Source organism: Halichoerus grypus, chromosome 13, assembly GCF_964656455.1.
Source record: "Halichoerus grypus chromosome 13, mHalGry1.hap1.1, whole genome shotgun sequence".
In the NCBI taxonomy this organism is placed as follows: domain Eukaryota; kingdom Metazoa; phylum Chordata; class Mammalia; order Carnivora; family Phocidae; genus Halichoerus; species Halichoerus grypus.
The window spans coordinates 94643609-94662791 of NC_135724.1; the positions used below are offsets into that span (position 1 = coordinate 94643609).

The 19183-nt window shown below is 52.5% G+C and overlaps 1 protein-coding gene across 17 annotated transcripts in view; it reads left to right on the forward strand.

Moving 5' to 3' along the window:
* Positions 1 to 1065: 1065 nt before the first annotated feature.
* Positions 1066 to 19183, forward strand: part of EP400 (E1A binding protein p400) — a 96813-nt gene continuing 78695 nt past the window's right edge. For 9 of the 17 annotated variants that reach the window (XM_036108754.2, XM_078061153.1, XM_036108765.2 and 6 more), the window contains exons 1-4: positions 1066 to 1189; positions 10942 to 11107; positions 13794 to 15160; positions 16723 to 16833. In XM_036108754.2, coding sequence (XP_035964647.2) covers positions 13829 to 15160; positions 16723 to 16833 — 1443 coding nt within the window. In that variant the 5' untranslated portion in view covers positions 1066 to 1189; positions 10942 to 11107; positions 13794 to 13828. Of the gene's footprint in view, positions 1190 to 10941; positions 11108 to 11850; positions 11903 to 13793; positions 15161 to 16722; positions 16834 to 19183 lie in introns of all 17 variants that reach the window. The other 8 variants (XM_036108761.2, XM_036108766.2, XM_078061155.1 and 5 more) reach the window with 3 other exon arrangements.

Genomic DNA, 19183 nt, shown 5'->3' on the forward strand with positions numbered 1-19183 from the left:
GGGGAGGGTCAGAGGGAGAAGCAGGCTCCCCACTGAGCAGGGAGCCCGATGCGGGACTCGATCCTGGGACTCCAGGATCATGACCTGAGCCGAAGGCAGACGCTTAACCAACTGAGCCACCCAGGCGCCCCTAATTTTATTTTTAAAGTAATCTTCACACCCAATGTGGGCCTCGAACCCACAACCCCGAGATCAAGAATCCCACACTCCACCAGACTGAGCCGGCCAGGTGTCCCTAGGCTTCATTTTTTTTTAGATGAATTTTGTATTGAGACAATTCACATACCATAAACGCATCCTTTCAAAGTGCACAGTTCAATGGTTTTTGGTACCTTCACGAAGTCGTGCGACCATCGGCGCTACCTAATTCCGCAGCATCTTCACCAGCCCCCAAGGGCAATCCCGCATGCAGCCAGTCAGCCCCCACCCTCCCCCCAGTCCCCGGGCGTGGCTAACCTGCTGTCCCCTCTAGGGCTCTGCCTATTCTGCACATTGTACATCAGTGGGACCCCACAGCGCGCGGCCTGCTGCGTCTGCTCGCGCCCGCCGAGCGCCGAGGCTTCAAGGTCCATCCGTGCCGTAGCAGGGGTCCACACCCAGCGCCCTGGATCCGCCCATCAGCCGGCGGGCGGACAGCGGGGCCCCTTCCCCGCGAGCCGCGGGTTCGGACTGTGCCGGACCGTGTGCGGCAGGCGGTGGCCGCGTCGTGGGTTCGCGCCCCCGCGGGCTGCACGGGCGGCCGGGACAGGAGATCTCCGTGCGGACCCTAAGCCCCTCATCTATTCTCCTGCCGGCCCCTGGCCCGGGGTCTGATCTGCAAACGTCTCCTCCCATCCGGGGCCCGTCTTTTCTCGGCGGCGTTCACCGCGCCAGCCCTCTCCAGTCTGATGCTGTCCGCGGGCCCCGGGAGCTCCCAGCCCCGCCGCCCTTCGCGGCCGCAGCCTCGCCCCACGCACGACTCGGCGGGGCGCCTCCGCCGCCGGCCCGTCGGCCCGCCCCTCGCCCGGCCGCTCTAGCCCTCCGCCCGTCTCGACGCCTCCCGCCGCGCGACGTCACTTCCGGCTCGCCGTAGCGGGCGCGCCGCCGCTTCCTCCGCTCGCGGCCCCGGATGCGCCGAGCGGAGCGGCGCCGCCTCGACTCCGGCCCCCAGGTCTCGGCCGGACGCGGCAGGAGTGCGGTCCAGGCTCCGGTAGGTGAGGGCGCGACGTGGCCGGGAACGGCGGGGGTCAGGGTCCGGAGTCGTGTGGCGCGCGCCCCGGCCTTTCTGGAGCCCTTTCCCTCCACCCCCGGGGCGTGTAGTTGGGGGCCCGCCGGGGTGGGGGGGCGCTGCCGGGAGTGGGGGTTGGAGGTACCGGGGGTGGAGGTGGCACTGGTATGGCGCGGAGACGCGGCACGCGAAGACGGGAGCGCCGGGGCGGGGGGGGGGGTAGTGGCGCCGGGAGTCAGGGGCCGGCCGGGGATGGGTGGGGGGCGCTGGGGCTGTGGAGGGGGCGCTGGCGCGGCGCGGAGCCGGGGCCCGCGGTGACAGGGCGCCGGGGCTATGAGGAGCGCTGATGCGGAGACGCTACCCATCCGGACGGGGCGCCGGGGGTGGGTGGGGGGCTCTGGCGCGGAGACGCGGCCCGCCGTGATGGGGCGCCGGGGTTGGATGGGGGGCGCAGGCGGTGGGTGGGGGGCTCTGGCGCGGAGACGCGGCCCGCGGTGATGGGGCGCCGGGGTTGGATGGGGGGCTCTGGCGCGGAGACGCGGCCCGCGGTGATGGGGCGCCGGGGTTGGATGGGGGCGCCCACGGTGGGTGGGGAGCTCTGGCGCGGAGACGCGGCCCGCCGTGATGGGGCGCCGGGGTTGGGTGGGGGGCGCCGGCGCGGAGACGTGATTCGCGGTGATGCGGCGCGGAGGTTGGGTGGGGGGCCCGCGGTGGTGGGGCGCCGGGGGTGGGTCGGGGCTCTGGCGCAGTGCAGAGACCCACCGCGGTGCGGCGGCCCACCGTGACCCGGGCGCCAGGCGGGGGCAGCTCTCCAACTCCCAGTGCAGGCCTGGCTCTTCATTTTGGTTTGGTTCTTGGGTCTGTGTGGCCAACCCCTTCAGCAGGATGGGCATCCCCACTGCATTGGTCCTCTGGCGCGAGGCGTGCCGCCTTCGCAGGTGTGCAGAGGGAAGGTGACTTGTCCAAGCTATTCAGTGGGGGACAGCTGGGTGAATTCAAACCCAGCTCATTTTGACGCTACTGCGCTCTGTACAGCACTGTGGTCAGAACGTGCGGCGCTCCTCAGTCTCTGCGAGCCTGCTTGGCGCTCCTCAGAGGGCTCAGCCTTCTTACCTCCAGGCCTTTGCGCTGGCTGTCCCCTCTGCCCTCAGCACTTTGCCACGGAAATCTGCAGCCCTCAGGTCTCTGCTCGCATGTCACGTTATTAGTAGAGAAGGATAGCGCAGCCCAGTGCTGGTGGAGCTTTTCCCTGCGATTGTACGTGTTGGAGTCGTTGTGTACTTTGTGATGGATTGTTGAAGTGATGTATACAATAAAATGGTTTCGGAAACTTTTTTTAGTGGAACCAATAGAACAAATACGCTTTCTGAATGGTTTCAAAAAATGTAAAAACATATGTATATATATATATATTTTAAGATTTTTTATTTATTTATTTGACAGAGAGAGACACAGCAAGAGAGGGAACACAAGCAGGGGGAGTGGGAGAGGGAGAAGCAGGCTTCCCGCGGAGCAGGGATCCCGATGCGGGGCTCTATCCCAGGACCCTGGGATCATGACCTGAGCCGAAGGCAGACGCTTAGTGACTGAGCCATCCAGGCGTCCCTGTAAAAATATATTTTGAAACTAAGTCATCCTACCACCCAAAGATGAGCACAATTAATGTTTTCATGGCTCCTTGTTCTATCCATGTAGTTTTTTTTTATTATTGAGATTGTACAATGTAATTTTTTGTGCTTTTATTTTTTTAATTAATTAATTATTTATTTAAAAGATTTTATTTACTGATTTGACAGAGAGAGACACAGTGAGAGAGGGAACACAAGCAGGGGGAGTGGGAGAGGGAGAAGCAGGCTTCCCGCAGAGCAGGGAGCCTGATGCGGGGCTTGATCCCAGGACCCCGGGATCATGACCCAAGCCGAAGGCAGACACTTAACAACTGAGCCACCCAGGCGCCCAATTTTATGTGCTTTTAAAAACAGCGTGATCACGTGCTGTTAGGCCCTGTAAGTAATTGCTGTTAGTGCTGTAGTATCCACAAAACATTATTTACTCTTTTGTATTGGATCCGTTTCTTGCCTACTCTAGGCCGTGGCTTTAGCATTTTTGTTTTATCTTCAGTTTATTTTCTCTCCAAAGTATTCTTATCGACATTAAATTCTCCAGCTACTCTTTCTAGGTCTTAGCTTCCTTTTATACCACAATTAGAAAAAAAATCATGTACTCCCTGTCAGCATTTTCTCTTCTCATTTCTTTTGAACCAACTTCAGTTAAGCTTGTGGTCCTCCCGTCCCCCCTCTTCTCTGACACCGCTCCTTTTGGGAGTTAACACCAGTGCTGTTATATTGCCAAGGCCCCCTGTGGGCAGCCTCTGACCTGGTCGCCCATGGTTTCCTTGAAACACTGTCTCCTCATGGCACAGAGATGCCACTCTGTAGGTTCTCCTTTTACCTTGCTGGTTGCTTCTCATCTCCTTCACCTGTAAATATTCTAATGCCTCGGGGCAGTCCTCAGACCTCCTCTCTGGTCTGTACACCGAGGTGATCTCATCCTGTGTCAGGACTGTAGGTTAGGGCGCCTGGGTGGCTCAGTTGGTTAAGGACTGTAGGTCATATGTCAGCATGTCCTGAATGTGTATCTCCTGGCTGGATCTTCCTGTTCCAAGTTCCAAACTGCACTTTTACTTGTGTGAGGCCTGCAGCTTACACACTGTTGCATTTCACTTGGGGGCAGCTCCACATTCGTAGTTGCTCAGGTCAGAACTCTCCTGTGATCTCTGCTTTTCTTCCACATCCTAAATCTGATCTGTCCACACTTTCAAAATCGAATTCAAACCTGACTGCTGCTCACTGTCTTCTTGACTACAGCTGTCCTTCAACCGCCGCCCCCCCATCTGTTACCTGGGTTATTCCAGTGCCCTCCTCCCTGCTCCATCTGCTCACGTGAGCTGTTCTGCACCTGAATCTCAACACAGCAGCTGAGTGATGTTTTTAAAACAGAAATCAGATTGTACACTTCTTTGCTCAAAGCTCTCCATGGTTCTCATCTCAGAAAAAAAGCCAACGTCCTTCAGGCGGTTTATGAAGCCCCTTGTGAACAGGTCCTTACTGCCCCTGTTGTCCTGTCACTACCCCGCACTCCTTGTCCCCTGGCTCAGTCACACCTGGCTGGGGGCCCAGGCACACATTGGCTCTGTGTGCAGTGTTGGGGCCTTACATGCCATGGTCTGACTCTCTCTTTTCAGAAGCCCCTCTGCAGAGAGGCTGCTGTAGAACTCAGCACCTTGCCCACGTAGCTCACTGTCTCCGTCCCTTACCTTGCGAGAGCTCTGCCGTTGCCCCTCTTGTCTGCCATGTACTGCTGTGTGTCTGACTGCCCCCTTCTGGGGGCGGGGACTACGCCGTGTTCACTGTCGTATCCCCAGTGCTTCAAAATTATGCTCGGTGGAGTAAGCCTTCAATAAGTATTTATTGAGTAAATATAATAACAAACAAATTCTTTTCTAAAGCAGTTGGATTTGGTAGGAACCTAGGCGTACAGGGGTAATGAATGATTCTAGGGGATGCTGAGGAATAGAATTCACATGCTTAGAAGAGGGAAGCTGGCTCTTCCAAGACGGACAGACGCATGCAGGGGGCGAGGTTGATGTGGGTAGAGATGAAAGGGAGTCAGCTTGGACGTGGGAGGGCCTGAGGCCATTCAAGGAAGGAGTCAGTCACCTGACCTTGCATTCAACATGAGGTTGGGCATGGCGTCTCTTCAGGTGGACCGTCTGTGTAGCCTGCCCTGAGTGCTGGCAGTGAATTCTGTCTGTCCCCCGCCCCCCCATATGTCTCATTGCTCCTCGTGCATAGGAGGGAAGCTCTCCTTTTCTGTAAGGCGGTTTGTGGCTGCCCAGCTTGGCCTCTGGGGTCCACCCCTGGAACCGGGTCTTCCAGTCCCTGAGGTCCTGCAGTCCCCGTGTGGAGGTGGTCTCTGCTTGGCTAGTCTGCTCCTTTCCTTGGAGCCTAGGGCAAGCCGCTGGTTGTGGCTGCAGCCTGTGGCCACTCGAGCCTCTTTTCACAGGTGGACGAGCAGGGTCCTCCTCAGGGAGCCCGGCTCTGCTCCTTAGCCACTTGGAGAGGAACCGTGTGCCCGTTGCCTGCAGGAGTCCAGCCTGGCCCTCACTGTTTTCTTCTGGGCAGAGCCTCTGTCCTTTGGGCCTCTATTCTCAGCCCCGCCCCCTCGTGGTTCCTGCTTTATTTCTAGTCAGTGGAAATTTTTATCTTGTTTTGGTGCATTATTGTAGAAATAAATTTAAAAAATCATTTATGTACTGAGTGAAGGGAAGGCCTTTGTATGACCTCACGTTCCTATTTTACTTAGCTTTTTTTTTTTTTTTAAATATACTTTACACATCGTAGTATTCCCTTTTCTTGGTGTAGAATTCTGAGAATTTTGATAGATGTGTAATTTCCAGGACAGTCAGGATTCAGAACAGTTTCTGGGGCACCTGGGTGGCTCATTCAGTTGAGCGTCTGACTGTTGATTTCGGATCAGGTCATGCTGAGCCCCGTGTTGGGCTCCACGCTCTGTGTGGAGTCTGCTTGAGATTCTGTCTCTCCCTCTGCCCCTCTTCCCGTTGGTGCACATGTGTGCGCTTTCTCTCTCTCTAAAGTAAATAAATCTTTAAAAAAAACCCTAAAAAACAGCTTCTTCATCCCAAAGAATTCCCTAGCACTGGCCACTCTCCTGAGCTCCTCCCCCTCGGCAGCCACTGACCTGTCACTGTGTTTTCTGTCCTTTCTGGGATGTCAGTTAAAGGAACTCCATGGGGAGCCTCTTGAGTCTGGCTTCTTTCATTGAGCATAATGCATTTGAGGTTCATCCAGGTTGTTGTGAGACCAAAAGCTTGTTTCCTTCTGCTGCCGGGTGGGCTGGACACATGGATGTGCCACACTTGATCCAGTTCGCTGCTGTTGCTGGTCTGCTGATGTGAGCGGTACCCAAGCGATTCACGTTGTGTGCTGTTCAGATGATACACAAGGACGCGCAGGATGACAGAGTTCCTCTTCGCTCTTTCTCCCCATTCCTGACTTTCTCCCTGGGACTAGCTGATTTGGTTTGCACTTTTCCAGGTCTCTTTCTACACAGTAGAAGCTGCGCTCTCCATGATGGTGCTATTTCTCACAAGGGGCTGGAAATTGGTTCTTGGGAGGAGGGTGAAAAAAATCTTAGATATGACAGTGGTTTGTGGCCTCACAAAGGGCCACAGTGCATCCAGAGATCTATGCTATGGCTGTGGTATTAAAATTTCACAGGGTGTCGGGAGGCATAAGGAGAGAAAGGTCGAAACAGGCCCCTCAGGAGCTGTGGGTAAAAAGTTGAGAAACAGCAGCGAGCGGTACGGTGAGTTGGGGGCTTGCAGCTTTATGGCTTGTGTCTGAGGAAGGACTTCTTCAGCTTCTCTTGGCTCCCTCCCAAGCTGAGATCGATCCTGCCTATCTGGGGAGCGCGGGGCTCTCTCTGTCCCGTCGGGTTAAGGACCTGCCCCCACCGCCATGACTGTAAGCTCCTGGTATTGTAGCCTGTTAAGTCAGGAGGGACATGGGGGACCTCAGTCCCCGTTTCCCCACCTTGGCACTGTGATGTGGCGCAGTGAAGCCCATAGGGTTTTAAAGCTCCGTGTGGCCCGGTTTATGTCACTTGGGATTTACATATTTTAGAGATGAGTGTGGAGCCTTCCTAATCTGCCATGAGGGGAGGAGAGTGCGCGTTTTTTAGTATTTGGGACTTTTGTTATAGCCTTGGCTTTGTTTTTATTTTTTACTTATTTTATTTATTTATTTATTTTAAAGATTTTATTTATCTATTTGACAGAGAGAGACACAGAGAGAGAGGGAACACAAGCAGGGGGGAGTGGGAGAGGGAGAAGCAGGCTTCCCGCTGAGCAGGGAGCCCGATGTGGGGCTCGATCCCAGGACCCTGGGATCATGACCTGAGCCCAAGGCAGACGCTTAACGACTAAGCCACCCAGGTGCCCCCAGCTTTGACTTTGTTGAGCGATATCTGGTATTGCTATCCTATGTGGAAAGTCTTTTTCCTGTCATGTTTTACTATGAAAAATTTCAACAATACGCAAAGGTTGAGAGGATTTTACAGTAAACTACCTATGTACCCATGACCTAGTTTCTGTTTTTCAGTATTTTGCTATATCTGCTTTATCACCCATCCATTTATCCATCTTGTAAGGTTTTGGGAAGCATTTCAAGGTAAGTGAAAGCAGTGTTTAAGCTTCACCCCCTCTTTTTTTCTTTTCTTTTCCCTCAGGCAGAGGTACTTCTTCCATTTTTTGGTGTTTATCACATTGCTTAGTGGGGTGCAAGACCCCTCCTAGAAAGGGCTGGAGCGCAGGCTTACCAGGGAGGAGAGGGCAGAGAGCATTCTCTGCAGAAAGACGTTTGGGAGGGTGGCAGTGTTTTCCAGGAAAAGAGGGAGGTTTCATGTGGCTCGACATGGGTGTTTGTGGGGAAGGTCCTTGTGTAGCCGCCACCGCTGGGGACGGACTTCAGTCTCCATCCCAGCCCTGGCTCTCCCCGAGCTGCTTCCTCACAGAACCGAAACGTGGTAGTGCTGGACCTCACAGGCCTCAGACTCGACTTGGCCAACACCGAATGCGTTCCAGCTGCGTGTGGGACGCCTCATGCTCACCCTGGTCTGTCCTACCCACCTGGGGCCATTTCCTAGGCCTGCCAGGCTTACCTGTGTGCTGGTTTTCAGGAGTGTGAGTTGGGTGTGCGTCAGCATCTCTGTTTGTAGAGAGTCTGAGTTGAAAGGAGAAGCTTTGCTTTAGTCTTACTCCCTTGACTTGTTTTTAGCCTCAACATTAACTTCAGGTTGAAATTCAAATAACATTAAGTGACGGCATGACTGTTTTTTCAAAGATGGATAAGGTTACAACAGTTGGGCGCCACTGTCCTAAAGTCTCCTGGTCTTCTTTCCCTCTGTCCTCTGCTGAGGCGAGGCTGCCTCCTTGCTTGTCATCGTGTCTTGGCCCCACTGCCCCTAGGGTCCTCCGTTCTGCTAGGATGTCATTGCTTGTAGGCCATTTCGGGAGGCAGAAGTAGGAGAGATGTTTTAAGGGAAAAATCCATAAGTTCATACTCCTAGTTCTCATCCAGCAGCACGACGTTGTTCCCTTGTCCCTTCCTTCCCTGCTCCGTTGGTGACTATGTTGTCCTTCCTAGAGTTCGATTGTTTGCTTCTTTGTACATTGGGTTTTAGGGAGTTTTTTGTCCTTATCGATTTAGTTGTGTTTTTTGACTATGTGACTCTTTAACACGATTCTAAAAATCAAAGTGTTAACAAGCTGGTGTGCTCAGGAGTGTCACTTTCTTCATCGCCCTGTCACTCTACTCACACCACCCCGAGTAGGTCGTCAGCCTCACTCGTTTCTGACTTCTTCCTGAGTTCCTTTTTTGCGAAGGTAAGCAGATATTTATGGGAGTCAGCGCTTGTAGACTGTTGTAGTGGGCATAACTAGGAAATACATTTTTTGAGAGAAAAATATATGCAGATTTTTTTTTTGTAGAAAAAAATGCAGGCAAGGTGTATCTATTTGTACATCTGTCTGTCTTTTCCCCTTATGTAAGGGTAGGGTCCCACATACAGTCTTTTGCACTTTGTTTATTTTACTTAATTTTAGAATTCTGGAAATCACTCTGTACGAGTTTGCAGAGGGCTTTCTCATTCATCTGTACAGCTGCGTGGTGCTCCATTGAATGGATGCACCAGGTGGAGTCCCTAGTCTCTGAAATGTGGACGTGTCGTTCATGTCCAGCGTTTTGTGTTTACAAAGAATGCTGTAGTGACTGAACCTCATGTCTCTGCACTGGGGGCGGCTATTCAGGGTGCATTTGTGGTGGGACTACTGGATCCAGCATGTGTAGGAGCGCGTGCAGTTTTGTGAGGTCATGCCAGACCCCCGTGCGGCGTCGGACAGCTCCCACAGCAGGGCTGAGCCGCACGCTTCCCCATGGCCTCACCAGCAGGATGGTGTCTGGCTTCTGAATTCTTCCATCTGGGAGATAAGAAATGGCATTTCAACTTAGTTTTAATTGCAATTCTTTTATTACGAGAGACGATTTACAAGTTAATGTCCTTGAAAAATTCAGCTTCAAGTCTTCTTGGAGTTCTACTTTGTTTTACTGATTTTTGTAATAGGAAATGTCATTTCATAAGTAAGGGCTGGGAGTGAGTGATTGAGTCAGACATTTAGCTCGTTACTTATGAGCATCCTTGTAGAGATACTGAGTGTTTTGGTGGATCACGAGGGCCAAGTCTAGGCCCTGGTTTTTGCATTTGGAGTCATGGACTGGTCCTTACTTTTATTTATTTTTTTTTAAAGATTTTATTTATTTATTTGACAGAGAGAGAGCTCAAACAGGGGGAGCAGCAGGCAGGGGAGAAGCAGGCTCCTCGCTGAGCAGGGAGCCCGATGCGGGGCTCCATCCCAGGACCCTGAGATCGTTACCTGAGCCGAAGGCAGACGCTTCACCGACTGAGCCGCCCAGGCGCCCGGTCCTTATTTTTAGCAGGCTGGACTGTCTCTGACAGCTCCGTGTTCGCCAGTGGGTGTTTGTTCACAGCCTGCTCTTTGGCTCGTGCTCTGTGTGCTGGACTCGGGTGGTGTCATGGACGTGCAGAAACGCTTCCCCACGGTAACAGCTGTGCTCCCCGTGTGACGCGCCGTGCCCGGGTCCTGGCTGTGGCCTGGGGGGTGCACCGTGACCATGGTGACGGTATTGCAGAACTACCTGAGGCAGGGGAGACGGCCCCTGGCTGGATCTGAGAAAATGTTGGGGCAGAGAGGGAGGTGGGCTTGGGAAAGGAGCCAGGCTCATGGCTGCTTGATGAAGGGGAAGAAGAGGGTTCCCCGTCACTAGCTGCCTGGACTGTGGCTGCTCGCAGACGGGAAGCTGGGAATGGAGGGTGGGCAGCGGGAGCGATTCCAGGCTTCAGCAGGGGGCCCGGGAGCAGCTGCCGGAAGTAGCCAGTCTCTCGAGCCCTCTCCTGGGTTCTGGCCTGGGGACCCCTGCCCTACACTGCCAGCAGGGTGCACGTAGTGTTCCTTAGAGTGGCATTTTCCTGGTGTCTAGATGGGCGTCTTTATGATGTCATTGTCGTCCTGACAGTGCAGCAGGTGCAGGCGGTGGGCCTGCGGCCTGCATCCCACCACCGACACCGGTGAGCGCGGCATGCGGTGACCCGAGGGCTCGCGCCCCGCTCCCCGCCGGGCCGCGGGCCTGCTCTAACCTCGTGCCGCCGCCGGGGGCCTCGGCCTGCGCAGTGCCCGTGCGGGGCGGTGAGCTGAACGGTTGGCTCCGGCTCCTTCGGGCAGACCGCGAACGTAGAAACAGCTACTACCGAGAAAAAGTTGTTTCACCTCGCCATCGGGGTGACTGTGGCACATTTTTGGGAAGGCTGCTTCAGATAAGCAGTTTCTTTATATCGTCGTCGATTGGGCGTGTTTCTCTAACTTGACTATAAGCTCAAGGAAGTCGGGAAGTTGAGGTATAATTTACATGTAGCTAAGGTCACGCTTTAGTGTGTGGCTCTGTGACGTTGGGCAAAGACGTGCGTGACCATCCCCACAAATCAAGTGGAGAAACGGGTCCACACCCCTGGACGCCCTCCCCCACCTTCAGCCCTCGGGGTCTGTCTAATCTCTGTCTCTGTGATTTTGCCTGTTGCAGAAGATCCTGTCATGCCCGTGACCTGCGCTGCGTGACCCCCGGGTCTGGCTCTGCCCCTGGCGTCTCGCGACTCGTGGTGTGGGTCTGTCAGTACTTCGGCCCTCGGAGCACCGAGGCGCGCCCCGCGTGAGGCTGCACCGGTGTGGGGTCCCTTCGCCGGGTGCAGGTCAGTATTCATAGCTTCACGTGTTTCGTGGATGGCTCTTTCAGCCTGTCTTTAACAGAGTAGAGCTTATACCACATAACTGGTATCCTGCTTTTTTCACCTAATATGTCTGTGCGTTTTTCATTTTTATTAGAGTCTCTGTCTAGAACTTGGACACTGGGTATTCCTGGTTACTTTTACTTTTACTGTATTCTGCAGTGCACATTCTTATGCACAATTTAGAAAAATAGGTAGGTGAATTTCCTCAGGAGAGACTTCCAGAGACTAGGACTAGGTCAAAGGTCATGGGGTGAGATGGGGTCGCTTCTGCTTTCCCAGCCCTGTCGCCCACCCCTCAGGCATGTTCTGGGCTCGAGCCCTTTGAGATCTCTGCTCCGTGTCCCCGTCTGCCTCCCACACCCCGTAGCGGGCTTGGCAGGGCGCCAGCTCTGTGATGTAGCATCTTGGCCACGTGGATCTGGGAGATGCTTATTTCAGTCTGTATTGCTTTTATTAGTGCTGAGGTTGGACGTTTTCCTTCAAGCTGGTTAAGTAGATGCTTTTTTTTTGTAGACTGTCTCTCGTCCTTATTCCACTTTTCTGTGGGATTGCAGGGATTTCCAGTTTGTATGAGTGCTTTCTCTGGTATTAGTGGTATAGCTCCCCGTCATAACTACCCCAGATATTCAGGATTTTGATGATTTACTTTTGAGTTTTAAACATTTTTAAATTTTGCATGTCTTCAAATCCATCTGTCTTTTCAGATACAACTTTACTGTTTTAAGTTTAGGAGCTTGAATTCCCTTCAGAGCTTTAGTAAGTATTCATTTTTGTATTCTCTTTGTATTTCTGTTTTCACATTTCTATAATTGGTATAAAACTTGGGATGTTACCTTATAAGATGCTTCATTTGTTTTGGTGAGTGACTTGTGGTGAGGATTTAAATAGGATTTCCAGTCTGTGTCGGTGCTCGTGCGGTGCTCGTATATTCCCCCGGTTCTGTGAATTGTTGTATGTAGGAGAGCTGGTTTCTGGCCTTTGTTCTCTCTCCTTGCTCACCTTTGATGTTCTGGGAACGTATTCTAAGGAAATAATCCTAAATATGCCCTCGTGTGTGTGTTTGTCATGTGCGCTTGTTTACAAGGATCAGGAGCAGAAGCTCGTTCTGAAGGCAGCGGGCGTGCTGAGGCCCCCGGCCCTGAGCCACTGTGCTGCTCGGGGGCGAGGGTGGGAGGGCGCTGGTGGGCTGCCCACGACGGCCGTTCCTCCCCTGACTTCCTGCTAGACGTGTGTGCTGCAGCTTGCCACGATCCTGGGACTCTGTCTTCAGAGATAGCCTTCAGATCAGACAGCGCCTTTTCTGCTGTGTAGATAGGCACTGATTTGTGTTTTCCCAGCCTTTACTGGTGTACCCCTAGTACCCCTCCATTCTGTAGCTTCTGATTCCACGTATCCATCTGTCTCAGGACTGGTTCCATGTGTATATGTATTTTTGCACTGTAACTTTTGTAACTTCTGGTTTCTGATGTTTTTATCCCTGTCTTCTGTGAGATAGCTTGTGATGCCCTGAGGGTGACAGGGCCGGCTGTCTTGCTTGTTTTGGGGGCAGGGTGGCAGGAACACCAGGACATGGGGAGTGAGGTGTGTCAGTTAAGACTTGAGACTTTCCAGTGGAGGAAGGATATTTCTGTCCCTATGACCCTGCCTCAGTGGGGAGTAGACAGCCCCCGGGGCCTGCAGGGGACCTGTCCCTCGCAGACACCGAGACTAGTTGGGTCTGACTTGGGGAATGTTCCGGGGCCCCACCTCAGAACTGGCCTCCCCCTGCTCAGCCCCATCCTGAGAGCTGACCCCCAGCACGTCTTCCATTCCCCCAGCACCTCCCTAGGCCTCTGCACAAAGCACTGTTTGGGCTGGGAGCCTCTTTGAAGCTATGGTACCAGCTCCAGAGAGTTTGCAGACCTCTGAGGGAGACTCTCCCAGAGCGTGGGCCCGAGTCCTGGCCATTCTCCCTCTCTGTCTGAGGTTCGAGACGCCTTCCTGCTTTGTCCTGGCTCTTACTGCAGGTCTAAGGCGAGGCTTTGGAGCCCAGGCCCGGGCTCTGTCCCTCAGGAGCTTAGGGTCTGACACGTAATGGTTGCTCTGTGTGTTTGCAGTTGGTGTGGCCCAGAGGTTGGTGGGGTGTTCTGTTCTGGCGATGGGGTGACGGCAGCATACAGCCTGTGCCTGCATTTGGCAGCCGTCACTGAGCCTCCTGGTGCCTGGCGGCGAGTAGGGTGCTGTCCCTCCCCCAGGACAGACAGGCAAACAGCCCCTCTGCCTGTGGGAATGGAGCGGGGCCACTAGGCTAGGAGAAGGCTTCTGGGAAGAAATGTACTGGTCACAAGTGCCAGTGCTGAGTTCAGATCCTGCTTGGCCTTGAGCTAGCGATGCTGGTTACCTTTCACGGTAGCTGGCTGGGATGACGCACCTACGGGTCTCAGCAGTGACCCAGAAGGACCTGTCGCTCATGTGTGTTGAGGGGCATCGTGTCCAGTGCCATCTCTTTCATGGCTCGATAAGAATTCATGACTCATTTGCGTCAGATGCCAGTCGGAACGTACCTTCAGACTCTCTTTCCAGTGCTGCTAAATGGTACTCGTAGTAAGTGCTGATCAGATGCTTACAATTGTCTTCAAGTAACTTGATTTTAACTTTGATTTTTCAGGAGAACATTAAGTTGGATTAAAAAGGGGGGCGATAATGCACCATGGCAGCGGCCCTCAGAGTGTCCAGCACCAGCTGCAGAGGTCCAGGGCCTTCGCCAGCAGTGAAGGAGAAGAGCAGGCCCACCCAAATCCACCCCAGTCCCCTGCCACGCCCTTCGCGCCGTCGGCCAGCCCATCCGCACCTCAGTCTCCTGGTTACCAAGTTCAGCAGCTGATGAATAGGAGTCCCGTGACCGGGCAGAACGTGAACATCGCCCTTCAGAGCGTTGGACCAGTGGTGGGAGGAAACCCACAGATCACGCTCGCCCCTCTGCCGCTCCCCAGCCCCACTTCTCCAGGTTTCCAGTTCAGTGCCCAGCAGAGGCGCTTTGAGCATGGATCTCCGTCATACATCCAGGTCACCTCGCCTCTATCCCAACAGGTGCAGACTCAGAGTCCCACCCAGCCCAGTCCCGGGCCGGGACCGGGCCTGCAGAGTGTGCGGGCGGGCACCCCTGGCCCTGGCCTGGGCCTTTGCAGCAGCAGTCCCACCGGGGGCTTCGTGGACGCCAGCGTGTTAGTGAGGCAGATGAGCTTGAGCCCGTCTAGTGGCGGGCACTTTGTGTTTCAGGAGAGCTCGGGCCTTGCTCAGATGGCTCCGGGCACCCAGGTGCAGTTGCAGCATGCAGGGGCTCCCATCGCGGTCCGAGAACGGAGACTGTCACAGCCCCACGCACAGTCTGGGGGCACTGTCCACCACCTGGGACCGCAGAGCCCCGCGGCTGCGGGTGCGGCCAGCCTGCAGCCCCTGGCCAGTCCCGGCCACATCACCACGGCAAGCTTGCCACCCCAGATCAGCAGCATCATCCAGGGGCAGCTGATCCAGCAGCAGCAGGTGCTGCAGGGGCCGCCGCTCACCAGACCCCTGCTCCCTGGGGTCGGGGTCGGGGTCGGGGGGGCTTCGGCCTTTGGGATGACCTCCCCACCGCCCCCTACCAGCCCCTCCAGGACTGCGGTGCCCCCGGGCCTCTCCAGTCTTCCTCTCACGTCTGCGGGGAGTGCAGGGGTGAGGAAGGCCCCCAAGAAGTTGGAGGAGATCCCCCCGGCCTCTCAGGAGCTGGCCCAGATGAGGAAGCAGTGCCTGGACTACCACTACAGAGAGATGGAGGCGCTGAAGGAGGCCTTCAAGGAGTACTTGATTGAGTTGTTCTTCTTGCAACACCTTCAAGGGAACATGATGGATTTCTTGGCTTTCAAGAAGAAGCATTATGCCCCGTTGCAAGCTTATCTTAGGCAGAATGATTTGGACCTGGAGGAGGAGGAGGATGAGGAGGAGGAGGAGGAAGAGGAGGAGGAGGAAGAAAAGTCTGAGGTTATCAATGACGAGGTGAGAAACAGCAGTTTAATAATTAGAGGACCATGCTTTGCAGATTTGAGTCTAGGCAACCGTAAATAAAACATAACCTAACCTATGAGCCGGGGTGTTTCTAGGACATGGTGTCATAAGGATTTGATCCAGGAGTAAAATTGAAGATGTATTTTGGTCTTTTCCTGCATGGAGGGGAGGAGCTGCTCTGGATGTCGGGAGGAAGGTGCAGGACAGCCCTGTGAGCAGTGCTGGTCCAGGACTGAGCACTTTGATCCAGAGCAAGGCCATCCAGTTTCCAGAGGCTGGCCTGGCGTGACCCAGCCTTGCCCGTAGTCAGCTGGGGCTGTGGGTCTTGTCCAGGGGCTGTGGGTCTTGGAGGTGTGGACACCTTCTGGCTGCTTGTGTAGACTTCCCATTTTACTTACACTGGTCCACCACTAAAAACACCACACGTGGTTTTTAAACAGGGATTGGAGTCACTAGCTTTTTATAGTGTATCAGTCATGATTCCACATCACTAGGTATGTCTGTATGGTATCTTCATGATGGAAATACACGTTATGGCAAAAACTGGGAGAATTTTTCCATTTTTAGATGTACTCTCCAATTTGAGGTATTTTAAACTCACATGTGTGCAAATACCCACTGAGTGATATTTAACATAGAATCTTTTTTAGATAGTGAAATTTTGGGGTGCCGAAATGGGTGCTTCATACATCCTGCATTTGAGATTTTTCAATACTGTAGTGATTCTTAAGATCCTTCTACTTGTGTTTCCTGAAAAAGGAGCCACTCAGCCAGGGCAGTAGTGAGGGACACCGTAACGCACTGTATTTTGTGCCTTTGTGTCGTGTAGTCTACACTATGTTGGTGGAGCTTACTCTGTTGTACGGTACAGCTGAAGCAATCTGACTCTTCGTCAGCTCTTCTCCTGCAAAGAAATCAGCCTTTGCTGAGCAAAAGCTGGTCTCTTTGCTCTGCCGTCCTCATTGAGATTTATGGACATATCTGTGTGGCTTTGCCATTTTGTGTTTTCTTTAACACCCTTTCCAGAAAGGATCATTTTTATTTTCCAAAAAGTTTATGTGATTATTTTGAGGATTACACCTCTGTTGCCATGAAATAGTGAAATTCAGTTCTCTCTGTTTGTACACAGTTTTGTCTGTAGGCTCAGGCCCCCTCATCTGTGCTAATGAGGAGACCGGACTCCCTTTTTTGCACCTTCCTGCTGAGATAGACCCACACACGGCGGGCAGTGGGGTGGCTGCCGTGCAGATGGCCTGTGAGGGCGTGAGGGCTTTGCTGCTCAGAGACTGCCTGCCGTTCCCTTGTTTATAGTTGGAAGTTGCAGAATCTAAGCTCACGTTGGAGTTCCTTCAGGATGCGCACTAGAGTTAGGTCGTTAGGTTATAAATCCACCATAAGTCAGTTCGGTGTCCTTTTACAGGATTTCATGTAAAAAAAAGCTTTCCATTTTTAAACACCAGACGTCACTGAGCTATCAGCATTAAAATTCTGACAAAATTTCGAGCAGTCTTAAAAATTATGTTGCCTTTTTTTCTCAAAATATTTCCTCTCAGGTAAAGGTTGTGACAGGAAAGGATGGGCAGACTGGTACTCCTGTTGCTATAGCAACCCAGCTTCCGCCAAATGTTTCTGCTGCTTTTTCATCCCAGCAGCAACCGCTTCAGGTACTTTTCGATGGTTCTCAAATGTAGCCTCATCCCAAACTTTCCTTCATCCAGATATTTTAACCTTCAATTTTACTATTTGCTCTCCAGCATTTTTTTCCAGAGCCCATTCCTTATTTTTAAAAAATTAAAAAGTCTTCCTGCATATAAGATGATAAAATTAAGTTGCATGAGTAAATGACAACACAGATTTTAATGCATTCTTGTTTTTGTGTTGAGTGTGACGCAGTAGTACCTTCGCATGCCTGTCACCTAATACTTACCGTCCTGCTGAATGTGTACTCAGGATTCCTCGTGTGCTGTGTTTTAAATGTTGGTTCTTTCCTGTGTCTTCTATCTGTATTTTTAAGAACAGTGCAAAACAGAACAAGAAAAAAAAAAAAAAAAAGATTTAAGCAGGTGGTAACTTGATATTTTCCGCAGCTGGAAGAAACGCTGAAGTCAGGACCTTAGGCTCCACCCGGGTGTCCACTGAGTGCAGACTGAGTAGCGTTAATTGTTTGGAAACGAAATCATTCAGTGTTACATCAGTGATGCCAAGAACCTGAAAGGACAGGTCAGATTCTCCCAAGAGGGAATGGATGGTTCTTGCTTTGGAGAGTAGTTTCATCTCACGGTGATACATTTATTTTTTTAAACTTTTTTATTTTTAATTTTGCTATAATTTCAAACATATGTGAAAGTTGCAAAAAGAGTTTTCCAAAGAACTCCCTTTGTGCCCTTTACCCAGGTTCACCAGATGTGCACTTTTTGCCCCCCTGTATTGTGTTCACTCTGCTGTATGTGTATATACACGTCCCCCCAAACTGGGCGACAGGCCGTTGCAGATACCGCGTCACGCACTTTTATCCCTGATGCTCCGCGTGCCTTAGGTGAGAGTATTCTCTTACCTGACGCGGTACAAGTCACGTCAGGACCACGACTAAGCCAGAGCTCATATGGGGTTTTTGTGTCTTGACCTGATGGTGTCCTTTATAGAGTTGATCCTTACAGAGTGCAGGGGCACTGTCCCCACACACGCCACGTACAACTTTTGACTCCCCAAAAACTTAACTCCTGTTAGCCTGCTGTTGACTGGAAGCCTTACCGATAACCTAGTCGATTAGCACATATGTTGTCTGTTAATGTGTTTTATATACTGTATTCTTCCAGTAAAGTAAGCTGGAGAGAAGGAAATCATAAGGAAGAAGAGAAAATACATTTACTGTTCCGTATGGAAAAAAATCTGCGTGTAAGTGGACCTGCGCGGTTCAAACTGGGATTGCCTGCTGTACGTAGTTGTCACGCCTCCTCAGTCTTCTTTAATCTGGGCCGGCTCCTCAGTCTTTCATGACCTTCACGGTTTTGAGTTTAGGCTGGTTATTTGATAGAATGTCCTTTGATACTGGATTGTGTGATGTTTCCTTGTGTCTGACTTGGGCCGTGTATCTCTGAGAGGAATAGCACAGAAGTGACGCTGTGCACGGCTCGTGCTGCCATCTTAGGAGGCCATGAGGTCAGTGTCCTCTGACTGGTGATGCTCACTTTGACCGCTTGGTGAGGCTGGTGTCCATCAGGCTTTTGCCGTGGAAGGTTCTTAGTTCTTCTTTGGTAAATGATAAATAATTTGGGGAAGATACTTTGAGACTCTGTAAATATCCTGTATCTCATTAAACTTTCAGCCACTAATTCCACCATCTGGCCAGAATCCGTTTTCACTTTAAAGATTGCAAAATGGATTTTCTAGTTCCGTTGTCCCTAATGCATTGATTGGTTGGCATCTTGCTATTACCAGTGCACTTTCCTTTTCCTCCACTTACATAGTCATACGTGGATTTTTATTTCAATCATTGGGTTATGTCACTAGTAGTATTTATTTAGACTTAATTCAGTAAGACCCACTCTTTTTCGTCTGCAGTCCTGTTGAGTTTTGCCAGCCTGACGGTCGTGTAGCCACTACTGTGGTCCAGAAGCAGCTCCGTCCGCCTCCCGGAGCCTTTGCTCTCTGCCTCTGTGAGTTTGCCTCTCCCAGAACGTAAGACGTCTAGATGGAGTCGTACCACATGTGGCCTCTGTCACGGAGCGGCCACGCCGTGCCGTGTGCCGAGCGGTGTTTGGTGGCCTGGGTGTGCCTGGTCGGTCTCCGCTCACCTGTTGAAGGTCAGGTGTTGTTTACTTAGGAGTAAAGCTGTGTCGGTGTTCCGGAGGGGTTTGTGTGTGTGAACCTAGGCCTTTGTTTCATTTGGGGACACCCCTCGGCAGCAGATTGCCGGCTGGTGTAGTAGGTGTAGGTTCGAGTTGACAAGAAACCGCCAAACCCGCCCTGGCTGTGCCCTGCTGCGCTCTGCTGCCCCCAGTGGAGGGGAGGCCC